The sequence below is a fragment of the Balaenoptera acutorostrata genome, chromosome 11 (genome assembly GCF_949987535.1).
Source record: "Balaenoptera acutorostrata chromosome 11, mBalAcu1.1, whole genome shotgun sequence".
NCBI classification, from domain to species: Eukaryota; Metazoa; Chordata; class Mammalia; order Artiodactyla; family Balaenopteridae; genus Balaenoptera; species Balaenoptera acutorostrata.
Genome location: NC_080074.1, coordinates 12,315,019 through 12,336,969, shown reverse-complemented (window position 1 = coordinate 12,336,969; position 21,951 = coordinate 12,315,019). Strand labels below are relative to the sequence as shown.

The following is a 21,951-nucleotide window of genomic DNA, read 5'->3' as shown; positions in this document are numbered from 1 at the left end:
GCCCTTAGCACTGCTGTGAGGATGAAATAAGATGACATATAAAAGCACTTTCTTAACCGGAGAGCATCATGCAAAAATCATTATTATCTGTGTACACACACTGACTACCACTGTGTTATAAATTCTTTAAGGGCAGGAGGATCTTTAATCATCTTTGTATTTGTAACAGCTAGTAGCACAGACCTCTGCCCACTATAAGCATTCATTAAATGTTGGCTGAACTGATTTACTGAGAAGACAGGACTGAAATATGACAAAACAACAGTTCAAAGTGAAATACAGAAGTTCATCCATATAGAATATGAGTAAGAGAGAGCCTGAGACCAGTCTAGCTAAGATCAGCTCAGACGGGGAGAACACATCTTGGCTTCTGGGAATTTAAATAAGTGGTCTATAATTTGGTTTCCTGGACATAAATTGTAAAATTATCAAACAAGTAAGTTCCCTTAGTACAGGAATCGTATGTCTCCCTCTGTCTTCCCTGCCTCTGCCCCCCACTTTCTCTCTCTGCCGCCCTCCCTGTTTTGGACAGTGAAGAGGAGATGGGGAGAATAAATGGCATAGCAAACACTTAGTAGCACTGCACCCCTCCAAAAAAAAAAAAGTTTAGAAAAAATAATGGGGACGTTCTCCACCAGGAGGCAACTTTAACGAGCGTTCTCTAGTCGCAAGTACTTAAAATACTGATTAACGGGAGACATTTCACATAAAACTAGTTTGTATTTATCAAAGTTCTCCCTGCATGAATTCAAAGGCATCCTTCACATGCTAGAGAAAATGTTCTGGGGTAGTGAGTGGTCTGCTGAACGTTCAAACCAAAAACCTGGCTTGTACTGGCTATTTACTGAGCATCTACTATGTGCCATACATCATGTTAAGCACGTTTCATAGATTATCTCAAATGTTTACAACAATCCTGGGTAACAGGCATTATTTTCCCTATGTGATGAATGAAGAAACTGAGGTTCAGAGAGGTTAAGTGACTTGTTCATGGCCAAACAACTGGAAGTGAGAGGTGGGATTCAGACCTAGTAAAGTCTCTAAAACCTACATTCTTTGCACCGTATCGCTGCCCCCAATGCTAGCAATTTCACTATAAAGGAGGGTGACTCAACAGGGAAGTGGGGAGGAGATCTGACAAAAAGCCATGTATACAGCACAAGACAGCATTCTATCTCAGAGTTCTAGACGCACAGAAGCAAATTAACAAGCCGTGTCCAACTACACAACCCAAATGCCTGGATGAGCTGTAACTTCTACTTTTCGGCTCTGCAGGTTCTAAGAATGTCCACACTGCTCAGAGGTATTGACAACTAAATAAAGTTCAGCAGTTTTTCTAGAATGCTTAGAACAGTACCTTTAAGTCACTGCTGGTACCAAACCAAGCAGGCAATGGAGGTGATATATGCTTCACAGTTCTTTCATGCTTTCCAGACACTAACCTTTCCTGCACAACTGGATGTCTTCCTGGCACACAGAGTGCTACACAAAATTCACTTCCCAGAACTTTAGAATTAGAATAGATATCTTATAGATGCGGAAACTGCGGTCAGAAGACTCAAATGATTGTCCAGTGTCACCTGGCTGGGTACTGGCCTCGATAAAATTCTGACCTCCTAGTCCTCGTCCAGTAAGTTTTCTCCACAGTAGCCCCTCAGTGCCTCCCACTTAATGCTTGACTACTTTGGTTTCCTTCTCTAAGGAAATGACCTCGATCTCATGAGGCTATGGCTCCTTCTGGACATTTTCACTGAATCCAGCAAATGTTTGAGGCACGGGGCCAGACGATGCAGATGATGAAGAGCCAGAGCTGACACGTTTTTCCCGCTGCACAGTGCTACCCCATCGTTCAGGCGTCATGGCACACAGAGAAAATGGTAGTATTGTTATGGCACAAAGTGGCAAACTGGAGTACACATGGACCAAGTGACCTGGGGAATCCTGGGCCCCTCCTGGCTGCTCCCAGGGTTGAGGGCAACAGTTATCTTGGCGTACATGTTTCTCAACGCAGCATGTGGTACTCTGGCTGGAAAGCTCTGTTCTGGGGCTAACAAGCCAAGGGGATTGAGACAAATTTACAAATAACTGTAATATAAGCACAAAGGAAATAACTGAGGAGACTGTCACTGTCTGCTCTCATCAAACATAAATGAGTGGAAATGAGACTAATTCAACTTGCTTCCTTTTATAACTCCTCTTCCAAACAAATCAAAAGACAGAATAACCCATCCTCTGGTTAACAGGTAGTTCATCAGTCCCACCAATGAGGCTGCAGAGACCCTAGACACAGATGCCTCATTCAGAGATGAAAACTACTTAAAGGACATAAGTGTGTCAGAAAAGTTCTTTGACTTCTTCCAAATACTACAAAAATAAATCAACAGAGAGGAGAAAATTAGATTTCAAGGTCATATTCAGATATGAAGGGGGAAGCAGGAAAAGCAGCCCCTACACACACACAAGCTCCATTTCCATAAACCTAGTTTAAATTCTGCCATCTGATATTTATAAATCTAGTCTGCCCCAGCCAAGTAGGTTTCTGCGATTCCAGACATCTAGGCTGAAGGGCAAAGGGCAAAGGGCAAAGTGAAACCTTCAAAAGCTGGCTAGTAGCCAAGGGCATCACATCTAGGAGGCTCCCTTAGCAACACACAACAACTGTCTTCTCAAGAGAAGACACTGCCATCTTTGCAAGGGACTACAGATGTTGTTTTTCACAACTAACTGCAGGGGTTTTTTCCCCCTGTATTATCTTCCATGTCATTCTCCTAAAAGTTACCACATTTCATAATTTAAAAGTCTCCCTAGTCCCAGTATGTTTCCCTCCATCCCAAATTACAACACCAGAGTTAACAATAAATTAAAATAATGTACGGTATTAAGTTCCTGGCAAAATATAAGATACTTTATAACGTTTGGTTATTAATTACTATTCTAGCTGCTACAGACGTGGTTCCTAACCATGGGCAAGTCACTATCTGTGACTTAATTACTTCCCTCATAAAATTTTAATAACAACAGTGACCTACTTCACAAGACTATTGTGAAGGACAACAAAAATTATTAGATAAAAACTTTCAAAGGCTAATTCCTAATTAAGAATCATACCACCTACTGGCTCTCAATATCTAATGAGACGCTTTGCTATCAAGGTCAGTGTCCCCCAAACAAAACACAGCCAGGCCCTGACCCACGAGGAAGATTGCAGCTCCTGGGATGACCGGCTCACTTCACCTGCCCCAAGTGCCTTCTCCAAACCTCCCAAGCCTGGGGGATGGCACTGCACTGGGAGCTCAGCCCTTGCGCCTAAGTCTAACAAGGTAAACAACATTCTTAAAAAAAAAAAAAAAAAAAAAAAACACAACCCAATGTCACAATCACGGCTAGGCTTTAAAACCCTCACACCTGTGAGGAGAAGGGGCTGTGGCAGCCCGTGCTCCGTGGGGAAGGCCATTTGTGCAGGAGCAGAATCTCGCAGCTTTCCACTCCTTATATGTGCAAGTGCAAGCCCTCACCCGCAGCACTCTGTACTCACCCAGAGGTACATCATGTCAGACCGGGCTGCTCAAACTCAGCGGCCAGTTGATCCTGGACTGCAAAAAGGCCCTTCAGTGGACTGTAGGAAAGGAGGTGCCAGAATGGGGGGCCGAAGTTTGGGGTGGGGAGAACCCCCCCCCAAATCACTTGAGTTTAAAAATCTAAAACCGACCCGTCTCCTCCCCCCTCCTCCCTCCTCTCCAGCTGACTGTTCTGTTGTTCTCTCTCCTCCCTCTCACCCTCCCTCTCTCTCTCTGGGAGTTCCCAGCCCCGTGTGTCTGAACCCGAGTGTACAGCACACTCGCTCTGTATTTGCCTTCAGGGAATCTCTCTCTGTCATTCTACTTCTAGAAACACAATCATCACTCACAGAGATTATTGCAAAAGGCAGGGATGGGCGGGGTTAGTAATAAACCACCGGCACCAGCTTCTAGTAGCTAGACATCAACTAGTGTTAAGACGGGTTCTTTAAACATGAATGAAGCAATCAAAAAAACTCTGCCCTCCAAGATCAAGGGGAGTAAGCCAAGACTCCCCTCTGCCCCAGTTCTTCTGGAGCCCCTTGCAGAAGCCAAGCGTGAACAGAGAACCTGCTTGGAGCCTACATTCCCTCCCTGCCAGGTCAGCCTTATGCCACTATTCTATAATAATTCACTAACATTCTACCAATCATAATTCTGAATCTTAGAAGATTTTAAAACATAGGAAAAATTATATATAAGCTAGAATAGGTTTTCATCTTTTGTATTACTACCACCCTAGTTCAAATCAATAGAGCCTCCCCTCTAAAGAGAGGAAAAAACAAGGGGTTTAGAATCAAGTGGATTTTGAGCCCTACCACGTTGTAGATTCTTTACTAGGCATGGGTATGGGGCAGTGTATGAAGCCTGGGTTTGAAATCTGGGTCTATAATTACTATCACCATGGCCTGGGGAAACTTAATTTAATCTGTCTAGGCCTCTGTTTCCTCAAGCAAAAACTGGGTATAACACTCCTTTCCGAGTTGCTGCAATTAGATCGAATGATATCACTATGTAAACTATCTGCCATGTCCCTGGTGACCATGATTTCTAATTTAGTTCAGTTCAAACATTTACTAAGTTCTTCCTATATGCCAGGCATATTTTTGTCCATTATGTTCAATGGTGAACAACAAGAATTATCTAATCATCTGTCCCAGTGGTTTTTATTCAGAAAATAACTGACTTCTCCTCCATATGCCAATGCCCATGCTCTTTCCTTACTTCCTTACCCATTTTTCCATGTTCAAATCCCAAACCCACCCCAGCTGTAAGTGACCTCTCCTCCTCTGTAAGCCTGGTGTTTGTACCGCAGCACTCACCACTCCTGCCAGTTACTGTTCCAGGTACTTACCTGTACCTACCAATCTTACCCCATTTATTCACATTTTTTCAGGGCAGGGTTCATCTCTTTTGAGCCATGGAGTCTTTTGCACAGTACCTAGCACACAGTAGGTGCACAATACATTCTCAGAGGACTGTGTGTTTTGAGGAACATTTTATTCCTTTAACTTGTTAAAGGAAAAACAAAATAAAAACAAAAACAAGAGGCCTTCCACCTTCCAGCTGCCTCAGGGTTCTGTTCCCCTCAGACATGTTGAAACAGCTCTCTCCTGCTCATAAAATATCCAAGTAAGGTCTGCGAGTCTCACATTCAAAGCAGGCCCAGCGCAGGTACGAGGTACCTTCCCTCTCCCTACCTGACACTTCCTGCTGTCGAGAGAGCTCTGTCTCCTGCTACGGTGGGGTGTCTTTTTCTCTCAGAGTAGAAGTGAAGTCACTTCTCCTTTTCTCACTTTTCCTTTTCTTCCACACTAAATATGTGCCTTCCGCAAGACAGCTTAGACCTCTTCCCTCCTCCCACCCCAAACTCCCACTTGTTTACACTCGGAGAGGTGGGGCAAGTATTCTTCTCAGCCTCACCCAAACCTTTTCTTTTTCTTTATGCAGAACTTCTTTGCTTCCTCTGAAGTCAGGATTACCTCAGTTCCAGTACAAAAGAGGAGTAAGAACTTCCATGTCTAAAACGGAGACGGCCTTTTTTCTAAAATGGGAAAACAAATCTCGGCTTTCTATAAACTGTTACTTAGCGTCTGTTATATAATCAATTTTTACATGTAACTTTCCCTCTAGTCTCATAGCCCATGCCCTCTCTTAAGTCCCCAGGCTTTCCTATACTCCATTCTAAACAACTGTATTAAAATCACACTGTGAAGAGATTACAGTCCTTTCAAACTCTTTGAAGACACAAAATTGTATGGTGCCGTGGGCCCAGGTTTGATCCCTGGTCGGGGAACTAAGATCCCACAAGCTGTGTGGCGTGGCCAAGGAAGGTGGCGGGGTGGGGGGGTGGGGGGGGCAGGAAGGAGACCCAAAATTGTTAATACTCATTCATTCTTAACCAAGTACCAAAAAAAAAACCACAATAAAATTTCATATATTGTCACTTTATGGTGTTATCTTTTAATCAAATTTAGGATGGGATAATGATACCGCTGTTCTCCTGGAGCAAAAGCAGGAGAAAAATACATACAGAAACGAGATCCTTGAAATGAAATTTTAAAAGTTTAAATATGTCACAAAAACTCTGATAACTACCTCCAGAACTCCCATGAGTGGAATCTTTGTAAACTTCTTTGGAACCACAGGGAGTTCATAAATTTCTACTGTCAATGCATCTTTTCCTTTTCTGATCATAATCTTAAGAATCGGGTGAACAGGGCTTCCCTGGTGGCGCAGTGGTTGAGAGTCTGCCTGCCAATGCAGGGGACACGGGTTCGGGCCCTGGTCTGGGAGGATCCCACGTGCCGCGGAGCAACTAAGCCCGTGAGCCACAAGTGCTGAGCCTGCGTGTCTGGAGCCTGTGCTCCGCAACGGGAGAGGCCGTGACGGTGAGAGGCCCGCGCACCGCGATGAAGAGTGGCCCCCGCTTGCTGCAACTGGAGAAAGCCCTCGCACAGAAACGAAGACCCAACACAGCCAAAAATAAATATAAAATAAATTAATTAATTAAAGAAACTTTAAAAAAAAAAAAAAAGAATCGGGTGAACAGTCTGTTCTATATGTTTTCTTCACTTAAAAAACAAAAAACAAAAAATCCCACAGGCAAGCTAAGTGGATCTTTTTAATTCATGCTCCTGCATGTCCACATTTCCCTAACCTTAAAAAAAGAAAGGAAGAAAAAGAAACAAAGAGGTACGAGAAAACAAAATTCTTTCAAATCAAGTCAAATAAGGAAGGCTCTGCTTTGTCACTATGCAGGATCCAGATTAAGAGACACAAAGGTATAACAAATGCACTCGAGGAAGACCCTCTGAATAGGATCCCAGTCTTACACACAGGATTAGGACGCACACATGCTTCCTTCTATCAGGAGAACACTTTATCAGGCTGCTTAACGGTTCTTTGAAACTTATCAGCCTCTATATTAGTTCGGAGGAGGGAACATGTGAATTGGAGCATCAGAGAAGGAGCTCTTCTCGGGAGGGCCCACAGAAGAAGTCTCGCATGCTTGCTCCTGAGAAAGAAAAATCAGATTATCTGGGATAGCAATATGGGTGTTGCCAGTAATTCTAACCTGATAATGCATCCTGAATTCCTGCTTCTGAAAGCACTGGACGTTGTAATGTGAAGAGTCTGCTGGGCAGAAAGGGTTTGAAGCCACATTTTTGATTATCTGCCTCAAAGTCTAACAATTGAAGAGGCTGCAGGCCAGTTTCTCTGTGGGTGTTAAAGGCTGGTGGGGAAAGTGTGTACATCTGGGGAACCAACACAGTTTTGCAAAAATATTCCTGAGAAATCAGGCACTGCAAATTTTTCAAAAGAAATATGAAGCAACCCTCTCTACATAATTTCTACTCCTTTCACTTTCAGGACTTTTAGAGACAACACAGACTCACCACAGCAATGAGAGACAACACAGACTCACCACAGCAATGAGCTATAGAAACGGACCATACGAAGTCCAACTGAATTTGACTCAAAAAGAAAAAAAAAAGTTGAAAGAATGGGGCTCTTGTAACCTCATTTCCTCTCAGCTTAAAAGAGCAAGGATTCCCACAGGGCAGTTCTCTAATAGAATCTTGCTCCTCCAAATGTGACCCACGGACCAGCAGCAGCCGCAGCCGCGTCAACTGGGAGCTTCCTAGATAAGGAAGCATCTCAGGCCCCGTCCAAGACTTACAGAGTTAAAATCCACATTGCGACAAAAGCCACAGATGGGTCACAGCACACTGACGTCTGAGAAGCTAGTCTAGATAGAGCACTGTCCTCACGCAGCAGCACAGACTCATGCAAGACAGGGGTAGATGCTGCTGTAGCTTTCCAGTTAGGGCATCTAAACCACTCTGGAACACTCACCAGAGAGTGAGCATTCCCACGCTGCGTGCTGACTGCAATATAACACCACCACCAGCTACTATTTACTGTGAACATACTATGTGCCACAACTCTGCGTGCATTATCTCACTGCATCTTCACAATATCTCTGTAAGGGAGGCCCTACTTTAGCTTTTTCACACATAGAAGAAAATTGGGGATCAAAGTGGCTCTACACCTTGCTCATGGTCTGACGGCTAGTGAGGAAAGGAGCCACAAGTGAAACATAAATTTGTAAGACTCCAAGATCGGTCCTACATCACACTTTTTCACTGATAAAATCAAACCAAGACTGCCAAGATCACTGGAAAATTCCCACTGGATATAACCTTGCACTCTACCTCTGCCCATTACCGAGACTTCAAACAATAAATGATGGAGATGAGGTTTGGAACTCAGTGTACACACACTGTACGTGAGCGTCCAAAGGCTGTGGCTCTGGTCAAGCGCTGCTGCTATGACAGACGTCGTTAAGAGAATGATTCTGGAAACCTCTTATGAACTGTGGTTACCTTCTATGATGTCTACAGTGAGCTCTAGACACATACACAGAGAAAAGGGTACATCCCAAAGCTCAACTCTCGGAAAAGCTACAGGCAAATAGATTTGTTAGAGCTCTGACCCCCAGTTTTAGGGAACCCAGGGTGGTCATCCCTAAAAGACGAAAACGTATTATCTTAAGAGCTGTGTTCTTCCTCATTATGTTTCAATCATATTCTCAAATAACCTCCCATCCTTCTAACTAACTTGCTCCAGTATCCCCTCCGCTACAAGCTCTGACCTCATCAACCACTTGTTCATCATCTGCCCACCCCAGTCCTGTCTTCCACTCCCTCCTATGCCCAACTCTGATTCCATGGTCCATGATTATAATCCCTCCCTTGCAAATATCTTCAATCATTTGTTCTCTCCATCACTGGCATTTAGCAAAACTCCAATCCTGGTTAAATACAATTATCTGCCCTCTCTGTGCCTGTTCCCAACCCACTAAATGTTGCTGGAGAAAAGCCACATGACCAAGCTGACTGGCTTCACTATATACTCATGATCAGAAGCCTCAACTGGGCACTTGGCAATGCCAAGCAGTCCTAACAAAGCTGCCCCTGGAAGCTTTCTCACTCTCCAAAATGACTACTTCTTACCTTTCCCTGAAACCTACTTCATTCTCTCCCCACCACCCAATCATCAGCTGTTGCTCTCTCCAAGTACTTCACTTTAAAAGAAAAGCATTCAGATAATCTCTTCTGTGCACCAAATCCACAATCCTACCTAGAAACACATGCATTTCCTCCTCCTCACATTCTGTTACAATGAAGGGAGCATCCCTTGCATCAAAGGCCCATTTCACTACTTGTGCTCACACCCCACCCCACCCCCGGTGCCTGTGTAAGGACCATGCTGCTCTGTTTATCACCCCCTCTCTCCTGCCTCATCACTCTCTCCCCTCTCCACTCATCACTGTCAGGCCAACAATAAACATATGTCCATCTTCAGAAAACCTCCCCTCTGCCCTCACACACTGATGGGGAAAGTGTACCTTGGTAGCACCACTTTGGGAGTCTGTTTGGCCACATCTATCAAATTCTGAAATGTGCATGGCCTGTGGCTCAGCAATTCTACCTCCAAGGAACCTATCTTAGAAAATCCCCACAAGTGTAGAAGGAAGTTCACCACAGCAATCTGTAAGAGCAAAAACTTAAAAACATAAATGTCCAATAATAGGCAAGTAACTAAATGAATCAAGGTTTAAAAAAAATCGTCCTTGGACACCTCACCTCCCTCCAGCTACTCTCTCCATTTCCTTGCTCACCACTTCACAGTAAATCTTCTCAAAAAAAGAATCTATACCCGTTTCCACTTCTTCACCTCTCATTTCTTCTTCAGTCTACTCAAAATAAAGTTTCCAAGCCCTCCACTCCATTAAACCAACTGGTCAATGTCAACTACATCCATGCTATTCAATCCAATAGACATTTTGCTGTCCTGAACTTATCTGACCTCTTAGCAGGATTCAACAGAGTTGGCAACCTTCTCAAAACACTCTCTCCTTCTACCTTCTGAGATACTACAATCCTGGTTTTTTCCTGTGCATCACTGATTACTTCTTCTCAGTGTCTTTTTTGGCTTTTCCATTAACAGACCGCTAAAAAAGGAAGTGTTCCCTGGGGCTCAATCCTGAGTCACCCTTCTCTGAGTTCTCTCAACCAATCCCACTGCTTCAAATACCATCAACACGCTAATAATTACCAAATTACATCCTTATCCTAGACCTCTTCTCATGCTGCAGTATGACTACTTAGCTGCCTCCCAAGCATGTCAAACGTAACACTCCCCAAACTGGGCTCTTAATTCACCACCACCACCACCCTTGAAATTGGTATACCCTTGGTGTTCTCTACTTCAATAAGTGGTACTACCTGGCAATTACAAAAGCTAAAGACCCTCCCCTTACCCCTCACATCAAACCCATCACACGTCCTGTGTGTCTGACTTGTCTTGATCTCCACTCCACCACCTGAACCCAAGCTAACATCACCTCTTTCCTGAACATCGCAATAATTCCTCCCCTCCCACTGCTGCTCCCCTTCAGAACACTCATCACATAGTAGCCAGAGGAACTTTCTAATCAGATCATATCACTCCTTTGATTCTATAGCTTCACATTACACTTAAATTCTTTTTCTATCTGAAGTCCTTATAACGGCCTTTAAGGTGCTATATGATCTATCTGTTAAGTGCCCACTTCTCCAACCTCATTTCATATCATTCTATCGCCTTCGATCACTATGCTCTAAATACACTGATCCTGTGTCAGTGCCTCATTTAGAGCAAGTCCATCCCTCTCCCCGACACCCTTTCAGCCCCTTTATCCCCTGTTCTTGACATCTCTCCTCATCCTTCCTTCATTCTCTGCAAGGCTGGCTCCTTATCTTTCAGATCTCAGCTTAAATAACACCTCCTCAACTAAAGCTCTCCAGACCACTCTCTCTAGTTGGAGGTCCTTCCCCTCAAACCCTTATTCTCTATATTACTGGGCTCTGTTTATTTTCTTCCTAACAGTTATCAAAATCTATAATTAGTTAACGTATTCATTTTTTTTCTTATTTGTTATACATTTCTCCCTTAGAGAGTAATAGTTTGTGTATATCACATACAACTGAGATCTTCTACTATGGGACAGTTTATCCTTTGACTTTTTGCTAGGGAAGGTCAAAGTTATTTGTAGGAGTTTCTGGCACTCAGGCAACTGTCTAACCAAGTCCTATAAATAAAGTTAGAGCGCAACTAATATCACCCTAGTTACCAAAAGGACTCAAAGTTTTATCACAGCTACAAACCATAAACACATGCCAGCACCAATGGCTTTAGAATGTTACAGTTTGAAATAACCATTATATTAATGAAAAAGCAATTCTAATTTAATCATTTACTTTAAGCTAATTTGACTATTACATTCCAAACTGCCTTCTTTCCAATACTATAAATGCATTTTGCTCAGTACAATAAAATTATAGCATCCCAATCCAAGCTTCACTATAATCAAGCTCGTTGTTAATTATTTATAGTCTAGAACCATACGTCCAACGCACTAGCCACTAGTCATGTGTGGCTATTTGAATTTAATTTTAACTGATTAATTAATATTAAAATTTCTGTTCCTCAGTCACACCTGCCACATTTCAAGTGCTCAAGAGCCACATGGGCCTAGTAGTTATTATATACTGGACAGAGCAGATATAAAACATCTCCATCATCACAGAAAGATCTCCTAGACAGAGCTGTTCTACAACATGGTAATAACCAGGAAGCAAAAGACCCTCTAAATACCCAGAATATCAAAATGTTCACGCACTTTCATCAGCAGGAAAGCTCCGCCAGGCCTTCTCTTGAATCTATTCATTTTTATTTTAGAAATATTTCTGCCCTGGTTATCTGGCTACTCACTCACCGAAATTTTAAAAAGCAAAAAAGGAAAGGGAACTAGGAAGCAGCAGGGAATAAGTACCAGAGGAAAGAGGAATATTATGTGAGAGGCAGCGCATCAGATGCGACAGAGACCAAGAGAAAACAAATCTAAAAAGCAGATAAGTTACCAAAAAGCAGAAAGGTATCAAAATGGGGTCATTTAGTAAGGCAAAACCAGGAAAAGCTCCTGAAATAATCCCTCTTTTTTAGTCCTAAACAATAACTGATGTTGATAACTGTGTTAAAACCAGTAAGAAAAGTATAACTGGTAAGAAGAAAGTAAACTGTATAGTTAAATAACACATTTTAGAAGGACTTACTTCCAAAATAAATAAATCTTAAACATCTTGATGCTTAAAGAAGGGAAAATCCTCTCAGCTAGTTGGAATACTTGATCACTAAAAATAACTCATTCCTAAAATATTCTGCATAGTCAAACTCAATCCAAGAGTTCAGTTTAACCAATATGAACGAATGCTGCTTGCAGAGCAAGTACAGACATGAGAATAAGACAAGGTTCTTCTGTTAATGAATTACAGTTCATCCAGACAATGGAGCACCATATAGCCTTGGGGGTGGAGAGGGGAAGAGGAAGCTCTTCAAGCGATAAAAGGAAGGTTCAGAACAATGTATAGCACAGTGTCACTGAATTTTTTTTTTTTCTTTTTCTAATGAGGAATTATACACAAAAAGGAAAGCACCCATTGCTTCTAGGGTAAAGACACTGGGGGACTCAAGACAGGAAATGGGGAGCAACTGTTCACTACATGACCATTTGGTACCTTTTGAATATTGAATCATGTAAATGTATTATTTATCCAATAAAAACCTATAAAACCTTAAATTAAAAAAAAAAGGCAAGTTCTCTACACCCAAGAAACATATAATCTAATAGCTTAACCAGGCTTCAAAAAACCAAAGGAAAAATTACACTTTTTCTTTCACCAATGACTAGACACCTAAATATTTAACACATATTTTATTCTTACTAAAAAGTTCACTGTATGCTATTTGAAATCCCAATAAAATGATTTCGAAAAACTCCAAGTTGATCTTAAAAGGAAATTGCAATGATCCTTATTATCTTGTATTAACTGTTTAAAAAAGCGTTTGGGGGATTCCCTGGCAGTCCAATGGTTAGGGCTCCATGCTTTCACTGCCAAGGGTGCAGGTTCGATCCTTGGTCGGGGAATTAAGATCCTGCAAGCTGCGAGGCGTAGCACTCCCCCACCCCCAAAAAAGGTGTTTGCATAAAGGTGTATACATCAAGAAAAAAATCATTTTATTGGATAATACAGCAAAGATTGGTTGAAAAGCTCCCAAAGAAGCTACAAATGGTCTTCTGCACCATGTGGGAGGCAAGGTCAGGTCATTCTGATGGTTCCTGAGGTTGAGAATGCTAGTGGTTTCACAGTATCCTTTCTTCTTCCTCAGTAACAAAACCTCAGTTTTCATTCTAGGACATTAATATACACACCCTCCAAGAAAGGACTTTATCTCCCAACCTCCATTGCAGCTAGATGTGGCCATACACTAAGTTCTGGCCAATGAGACATTAGTAGAAATGTTATGTGGGACTTCCTGGAAGTCTTCCTAAGTAGGGGAGGGGACCTCTTTTCCTCCTCCAAACCACTCTGTGGAAATGCGGGAATGATGGCCGGAGCTGTAGCAACCATCTGGGCCACATCCTACAGACAGAGAAGCAAGGAGCAGTAAGGATCCTGGATCCTTGATAACCACTGAACACTGACTGCATCAGCCCTGGGCTGCCTACTTCCAGACTTCGTTTCCATGAAAGACGAAGCCTTGTTTAAGCCACTCTGGGGCAAGGGGAGGGGAAGGAGGATGGATTCTGTTACAGGTAGTGAACTTAATCCTAAGTGATACTTTCAAGAGTCAATTATTTTACTGTAACTTTACAAATCAAAATTCAGTGTCACAGAAAGCTCTATACACATAAATAGCGTACAGCCCTCATGACTAAGACAGAGACTGTCAAAGAATCCTGAAATGTCTAGGCTGGAAGCCTAGGCCAAAAAGTCAGCTAGTCTATCCCCCTAATCTGCTATCCCTGACCATTCCACACCAATATGACAGAAATAAAGTTTCAACTTAAAGATTCCTGTATTTTAGTAATGAAAAAAGTCATATATATATATGTTATATATATATATATAATATATATATACACTCTCATTTTCATCATCTGTAAAATGGAAGTAATGACACAGGGATGTCTTCAGACCCCAACACAATAGAGTATGTTAGCTATTCTGTAAACAGAGCATGATACACTATCATTACCATTACAATTACCACTATTAACAGCTGATTGGTAAGTGTGAGGCACAAAAGAAAAATTAGGTGAAACCAATTAGCCAGATCTTGGGTCTGGAGCTCAAGGAATTCCATGAACTTGTCAAACCTCTTTCATCAACTTTCTTATCTCATTATCTATCAAAAAATACTACATCAGGAACTTCAGTTTCCTTCTTTAAAGCACTGGGGAAAAGAAAGGAGTTGAGTGGCTGTAAGGGGAGAAAAAGAACAGTAGTAAAGGGTTTAAAGCAATTAGCGAATATGATGTATTTGAAATATATACCCATGTTTTTAGCATTTCATGGGCTGTCAATAGGTGGTCCAACCATTTACAAATTGATGCTAGCAATATTTCTATTCAGTTTGTTCATTCAAAAGAAAAATACTAAACACATGTATACAGTTTCTACCGAGTATGCAACAAAGTGTCATTTAAGAGTGAGATGCCGTCTTTGAGAAATAAGGATAATATGTGAGGTCCTCCAAGCAGGATGATTTTTAACCTGTGCACTAAGGCATAGGCAGTATATTTAAAACAAAAATAGCTTAATCACTTTCATTTTCCACTTAAAAATGATTTAACTTCTCCAAAATTGGTTTTGAAGTCAAAAAAAGCAAATGATTTCATTTTTTGAAGGCATTAACTCAACTATGAAACCATTTCTGGTGACTACTTTAATCCATAAACACATTGTACATGAGTCACACTGTGCTCTGTTGTTCAATTCATTAGATTTTGAAAAGCATTCCATGGTCAAATAACTTGGAGAAATATGCTTTAAGCAATTTTACTATTTGTTGAATTTCAGTTTTTCCTAGTCTTCTAACAGGATACTAAAATTAATAGATGCTTCTTACTAATTTCAAGTATACTCATAGGAAGAAAATAAGCTATCCAGGGGCGTCAGAGATTAGCTGACAGGCAGATACATGCCAAGAATTTGCTGCACAATTTAAAGGGCTACAATCAGGATAACAAGAGTGTGAGAAACAAACTCAGACAGCTTGAAGGTTTTTGTTCCCCAGAAGGGATACCAAGGTATGGCCGATTTACACACCCTTCTGCTCTGAATGGCCATATCCAAGCAGATTTAATTAAGCAGTTAAGATTTCTGAAGAATTAGAACTATTCTACCTCTCCTAGATGATACACTTATCATCTGTTTATGCCCATTTATGAGTCTGAATGTATAACTAGGGGTTGCGGGTCTTCTGAACCAGCAGAAGAAAAATGAAATAACATTACCTTCTGAGAAGGCAATCCATCTAACCCATGCTAGACTGGACCAGACCACTCTGTCCCAGATCTAACTGATGGCTTCAAAATCCAAGTTCTCCCAAAAGTTAGTATGTACCAAACTCTATAAACTTCTTTTCAGGCTATGACTACATTTTTAATAACATAAATGAATTTAGTGGGACTTACTTTAATCGCTTCTGAAAGACAGTTTATTTTTAGTAAATATAATAGTCCCCCACATGGGAAGCTACAACCATGCCAAAAATGTCCTAAGAGGAGATAAAATCCTATTTATAGAGCTATCAGTTGCTCCTTGCTTAGGTTGTAACATAGTTTCCACTTTAAGCCTGATATGACCTCCCCTGACTTCTCTGGTCTCTAATGTTCTTTTCATCCTGAAGTTTCTCACATTTATCTTTATCTCCACAGGGTACTTAAATTGAGCTACTATGGAGTGGGGGAAAGAGAGAAGGAAAGAAACTCCTTTCCCTAAACCTTCTCCTGCCTGAGAGTTTTAGGTAAGTTTCAGGAATCTAAAAAAGGGAAAAGAGGAGTTCTTCATTGGGTGGGCTTTGAGGAAGGAACCTCATAAATAAATATTCAGCAATCATCAAGGATACTGCCACAGTGAGCCATGCACACAGCAAATGGGCCTACTGATATCTTTGTCTGTGTATGACTTAGTTTGAAGTCTTCCATCTTTTAAAAACCCAACAAGAATAAATGTCAAGGGACTTCTAGTATAGAGAATACCATACTCAAAAGCTAAGGCGGGGGTGGGGTGGGGTGCTAACCAGGGAACCAAAAGATAAATATAAGAGATTAAAAAATTTTTTTCCTAAAAATGTGATTTCCTCAGGGATTAAACTGTTGTTGTTTTACATTAGCTGCTGGCACCTTTACACTCCCCACTTAAAATGCTAACTGTGGAACCTTCATTCCCCAGTCTCTGGCTACAACTCCATCAACAATTCTAGAAGGGTACTTACCTTATCCTAATTCAGTGAACCATTTTCACTGTTTCCTGTCACTAGCAGTGGCAACACCCAAACCTCATCTGACCCCCGCCCTGCCCTGCTGCATACCTGGATGAAACTGTAAATGAACCTTGTCTTTACTGCTCTGGCAAAATCCTAACCCCTTTCATCTCGGAACCCCAGTAAAATTTGCTGTCCCTAGCTCACTTAATTTTTAATGTTCTTAAGCATATACTGCTTTTGTTATTAATTCTGTGTTTGTACGTCTTGCTTCCTAAATGAGACTGCAAATTCCACTCCATTATGAGTTCCTAAAGGGCAATGGCCATGTCTTATTTATCTCAGAATAATCAGTGTCATGCCAAGCGATTGGTATATAATAGGCACACAAGTAAACATTGTTGAAATATTTGTTAAGTTGATCTGGATGGTGGAGATCATGTAGTGAGTTTACTTCTCTTATGTGAATCTCTCATTGCACACAATCAGGAAAGCCCAGTATCACTGTGGTAGAATGGAATCACAAGCAGTTCGTGAAAAGAGTTAGAGAGAAGCAAAAGGCCATTAAGTAACACCAACCCACCTTCCTTCCACTGGATTCCCAACATCATCCTCAGGTGCTCAAAGAGACGGTAAGCACAGCATGTACCAAATGATGAAGCAAATGGTAACAGCTCCCTACCCCAAGAAAATTTTATCTGCTTTCCTCCATCGACTTATATATAACTCATCCTCTGAGGGCTACCTCTTCCTGCCCACCCCAAACCACAGTGAAACCCCTAACTCTCTGGAATCTGATGACAAGCAGCCACTAATTTAGCATTTTCACTTATAACAAGAAGGGATGGATTTAAATTTCAGTAAAAATAATTCAAACTGAACTTTAGTAAAAGTTACCTGATTATAAAAGTTGGCAAAGATCAGAAAATACTTCCCTTAATTTTTTTTCCAACTGTGAAGTTTACCATATAAAATGGTGTTTCCCTTTTTAAAAGAAGGCATATAGATTTTCTGGGGTGATCAGAGCTGAGGCATGGGCATGGATGATTAAAGTGAACTCTCAAGATCATTTTCCAGAAGCAGCATGGTACTGAAGAAAGAACTTAGGTTTGGAAGTGAAACAGACCTGGAATCGAAGTGCCAAATCACTCACTAGCTGTGACCTTGAGCAAGTACTTTAGCTTCTCTTAACTCTGTTTCTTCATCTATAAATGCAAGTTTATCATGAAAGTTAGAAATAATGTACATAAAACACATAGGTCAGTGCCTGGCTTAATAATTTACAATTGTTAATAGATTTGCTTATTATCATTTTTCTTAGCTCACAACAAAAAGACAAAATGACTCCTTCACAAATCTGACATTTTAGGGCTACTACTATAATTTATTGTAAATTGGTAGCAATACAATATCGATAGGAAGGCACCTAAAGAAAGCTATTTCCTCTGTGAATTTAAAAGTAAGACTGCAGAAGAGAAACACAAAGTGTTCCACGGGGCAAGATGTCCCTAAACCAGATAGCTAGGACAATTTTTAAGATACTGTAGTAAATAATCAAGCTCTCAGAAAGAGGGAGCTTCTGACAGGGGGTATAGATATCACAGCAATTCCAAGTAGGGATAAACCCAATATTGTGGTCTCTAGCTCACAGAAAAGCTTTGAATAAAGGAGATTTTTAAAAATCTCCTCAAAATTCCACCCCTCCCTTAAACTAGAAATACTCACCTGACAATCACAAACACAAGGCAAAGAGAAAAGGAAATACCTGCACCTGCATGAGGAAAGGGGGATGCTGAGGAAGCGGGAGATGTTGGCTTTAAAGGATGAGAACTTTCCTATGATGCAAAGAGAAAACTGATGGCTGCACCATCTTCTTTTGCTGCTTTCAGGAGATGGCAGGAACGTCTAAGTCATTCACCTGCTCTAGTAACAGGGCTGCGAAAAGGGAGACAGTAGTCCTTCTGTAGGGCAGAGCTAGAAGCTAATTAAGGAGTTAAAACTTTCAGAGTATTAGAATGAAAATGCTGGAAGGACTTTTAGGGCCTTTCTAGCCAAGCCAGTAGAATGGAAGAAAGTCTGGGCATTAGAGCCAGATGGGCCTTCCTAGCTATTTGACCTTAGGCAAGTTGGACAGCCTTTCTAGCCTTCACTCTTCTCATCTATAAAATTGGGTGAACAGCATTAGCATTTGCCCTGCAGAGGGCAAACTGTAAAAAGCAAACTGCTTCAGAATAGGTACGCAACACAGGGTTAAATGCTTTCCCCCAGACCCTCAGGCTAGCCGTAAGTAAAGATTGGTGGCTGATATAGACAGCTATGTCATAAATGTTCGTTCTGTCCCTCTTCTTTCCCTCTAACTTAGCAGAAAAGGGATCAATTCCAAGTAGGGAAAGTAACTTTCCCAAGGTCATGCTGCTGGTTATTGGCAGAATTAGGGCTTAAAAAACCAGCTTCTTCAAGCTCAATGCATTGCACCTTGCCTCATTAGGGGCCTTCCCTTGGGGACAGGGCAAACTAACTTAACATTAGATGGGCTCAGAGTCAAGGCGAACAACAGAACAAGCTAACTGCAATGTCAGGAGCTCACTGCGATTCAGACACCCAGGAGTTAAACACTCCGCTGGCTAAGGCTCCAGAGAGCTGCGGTTGGGCACACTCCTTCTGGGAGGAGGCCAGAGAGGCACTGAAATCCATTCCCTGGCGTGATTGGTCGGTTCCCAGAGGGGTGGGGAAGAGGAAAAGGGAGAAGAATGTCACCCGATCCCCAAGGGTAAACAACAGCAGGAGCATCTGCTCAGGTTTTCAACTAAAACTGTGAAATATTTCTGAACAGTTGACCACCAAACTCGGAAGACTGGGACCTCTGACCTTCATGAACAAGAGAGTTCTTGTTCTTTAATGACCAGATTCTCAGTGGTACAATCTGGATGAACAAATGCAAAAAGACAGTTTATGATTTCCACAGTGCCGAATGCTCATGCTCTAGGTGCTGTTAATCACCCAGCTACCCTCCCTCCTGCGCCTGCCCTTACAGAGAAGAACCCAGCCTGCTCCTTGCTACTTAAACTCTGACAATCACATTCCCTCCCCTCCTCCGAATTCCTCTCCTTCCTCTTTAAGAGGAGCCCCCTCCTTTGTAAAAAGGATATCTTATTGCAAGATGCAACCTCTCTGTAATTGTGTTAGCACACATGTGCAGAGCAGAGAGAAGGGAGGGTCTGGGGAGAGAGAAACCTAATACCTTGCCAAATCCACTGGGAAGTCTGCCCGAGTTATTAAGCCAGGACGGGGCCACTTAACTGAATTGGTTGAGGCAATGCCCTTCAGTCCTGGCTGCATTCTTCCCCCAAGGGAGAATGCAGGAAGGGCTGTCTCCTCAAAATCTTATTATCCCTGACAACTCTTTACTCCTCAGAAGTTTCTCTCTCCCATTTCAAGGATATACACAAAATGTTTAAGTTCTGAGCAGAGAATGAGAGAGGCAGCCCCTCAACCCCAGTATGCTACGGGGACTCCACAGGACTGATCACCAAGAGCCGCCAAAAACTGCATTCCCTTTGTACTTAGGTACAACCACAGCTAAATCCTCAAGTCCCAGTAACTGACAGGGGGGGATGGTCCTCACAGGACTAAGGTAAAATTGAAGAGAAAGCCTCCTACTGAATGACTAGAACAGGAGGACCTTTAAGAAACCAAGTCAGTCCAGGGACCAACTGGAGCCCACCTTAGCGTGGCCCCAGTTAGGGGAACTAGATGGAACCAGGACTAGGTCCACCCCAAACAATCTGGAGCTGCTGGGCAGCCCCATCTCTCAGGAACTGCGCAGGCTAGGAATGACCTGAAACCACTGTGGACTCAAAGAACAAGGATTCCTCAACACTGGGCCAAAGCAAACCAGCTTCAGGAAGTGGCAGAGGCTCCTTAAGTCTCCCCTTTGTTCCTGCTCTGTAATCCCAAAGCCAAACCTAATCTAAACTGTGCTACGAATGCCCTTTGCTACACAGACGTCTCATTTATAAAACCCAGGGAGCACAAGTGACTCAGCTCTCTTTCACAGGAATGTTCAGCAAATTAACTGCTCAGGGAGGCTTTACGTGGTTATTAAAAACATAGGCTTCAGTGTCAGACAGGCCTAGGTTTCAATACCTGTTCCACCACTTTCTAGCTCTGTCACCTAGACCTCTCCAAAGCTCAGTTTCTGCATCTGTCGAATATGGCTTCTGCCATCTTCTTACAGGGAGAGTTGTTGAGAACAGTGAGGAATTGAGGGGGTGTGTGTACGTGAGTAATGAGCACAGTAAGCATTCAATAAATAGTAGCTGTCGCTATAACTTATTACTGAGGACTAGGAAACTTCTATAGAGAAATAACGCTGCCAGCTGTCAGCTGTATTAGCATTCCTGCACCTCACCCATCCGTCAGAGGGCGGTCAACAGCGTGAGGATGCCAGAGATTATTTTCTATCTGCTGAGCAGTGTGCCAGATGAAGGGAAGAGAGTGAAGGACACAACCTCTCCTGTGGAGCAGCTCACGGTGCTGAGGGAGGACGTGACGGACAGGAAGTGACGGGGAAGAAGGGAAAGTTCCGAAGGGGGTCTCAGCATGGACCGTCTACTCAGCTTCTGCGTTTGACCACGAAGGGGTTGCTTTCACTTCTGGTCCCAGCAGTTAGGGTCCCGCTGACTGGCTCTATCAGGGTCCCGGGCAGGGGGTGCTGGGAAGCGAGGTCCCATCCACAGCAAGAGGGAGATGAGGGGGGGGCGGGAAGAAGGACAGCGGAGAAGGGTTTTGGTCTTCTCTCTTCATGTGATACCAGGCAAAAGTCATTCCAAACAAGGAGTCGGCAGCCACAAGCCAACAATTCAGGCAGGCACTACAAGATGACTGCTTGCTGGGTTAGTGCAGCAGCGTAGATATTTTTTAGCGAAGAGACACAGGGCTCTCAGGAATTACAACTGCATAATCAAAAACACGTATACTCACTGGACAGCGTGTACCGTGGAAGGCCAGAAGGGCTGGGCTCCTTGGATCAGTGGCCCCCAAACTCATTAACCAGTGCTCTTGCTCTCTCTTACAGATTTTCACCATCACAGTCCCCACCTGCGAAACTCTCGCACATACCTTAAAGCCTGCACTACTGGTGCACTGGAGCAGGACTGGGCCCCGCCCTAGTCAGGAGAGCACACGGCCCTGGGGAAAAGCACTGAGCTGAGAGTGAAGGCTCATATCACAGACGCAGCTCTGCACTGGCAAGAGCTCTGAGAATATAAGCCTTGGGAAAGTCATCTCACCTCTCTGGGACTCAGTTTCTCCATCTGCAGCACCAGGACAACGTGATGAAATCCCGTTCTGACATTCAAAGGACCTAAGGGCCAAGCTGGTGATCCCTACCCTGGGTTCTTATTTCTGCGTTAGGGCAGACATGCCACAGAAGAGCCAAGGTATTAAGACAAGTGATTACAAGTCACTCTCTATCCTGAAAGTTCAGACAGTAAAAAGTCAGCCACAACTTTTC

The 21,951-nt window shown here is 42.6% G+C and overlaps 1 protein-coding gene and 1 long non-coding RNA gene across 22 annotated transcripts in view; one reads left to right on the top strand and one right to left on the bottom strand.

Moving 5' to 3' along the window:
• RBFOX2 (RNA binding fox-1 homolog 2) overlaps positions 1–21,951 on the bottom strand; it is a 266,923-nt gene that overhangs the window by 147,530 nt on the left and 97,442 nt on the right. Inside the window, exon 1 of one of the 21 annotated variants that reach the window (XM_057557141.1) lies at positions 21,420–21,615. The exons of 19 other annotated variants lie outside the window; for them this stretch is intronic. In XM_057557141.1, the coding sequence (XP_057413124.1) occupies positions 21,420–21,524 (105 nt within the window). In that variant the 5' untranslated portion in view covers positions 21,525–21,615. Of the gene's footprint in view, positions 1–3,535; positions 3,662–21,419; positions 21,616–21,951 lie in introns of those variants that run through there. One more of the 21 variants, XM_007165695.3, reaches the window with a different exon arrangement.
• LOC103017662 (uncharacterized) lies at positions 15,812–21,602 on the top strand. The gene is made up of 3 exons (XR_449616.2): positions 15,812–15,977; positions 16,926–17,068; positions 21,514–21,602. It is a non-coding gene; the product is annotated as an uncharacterized LOC103017662 (long non-coding RNA).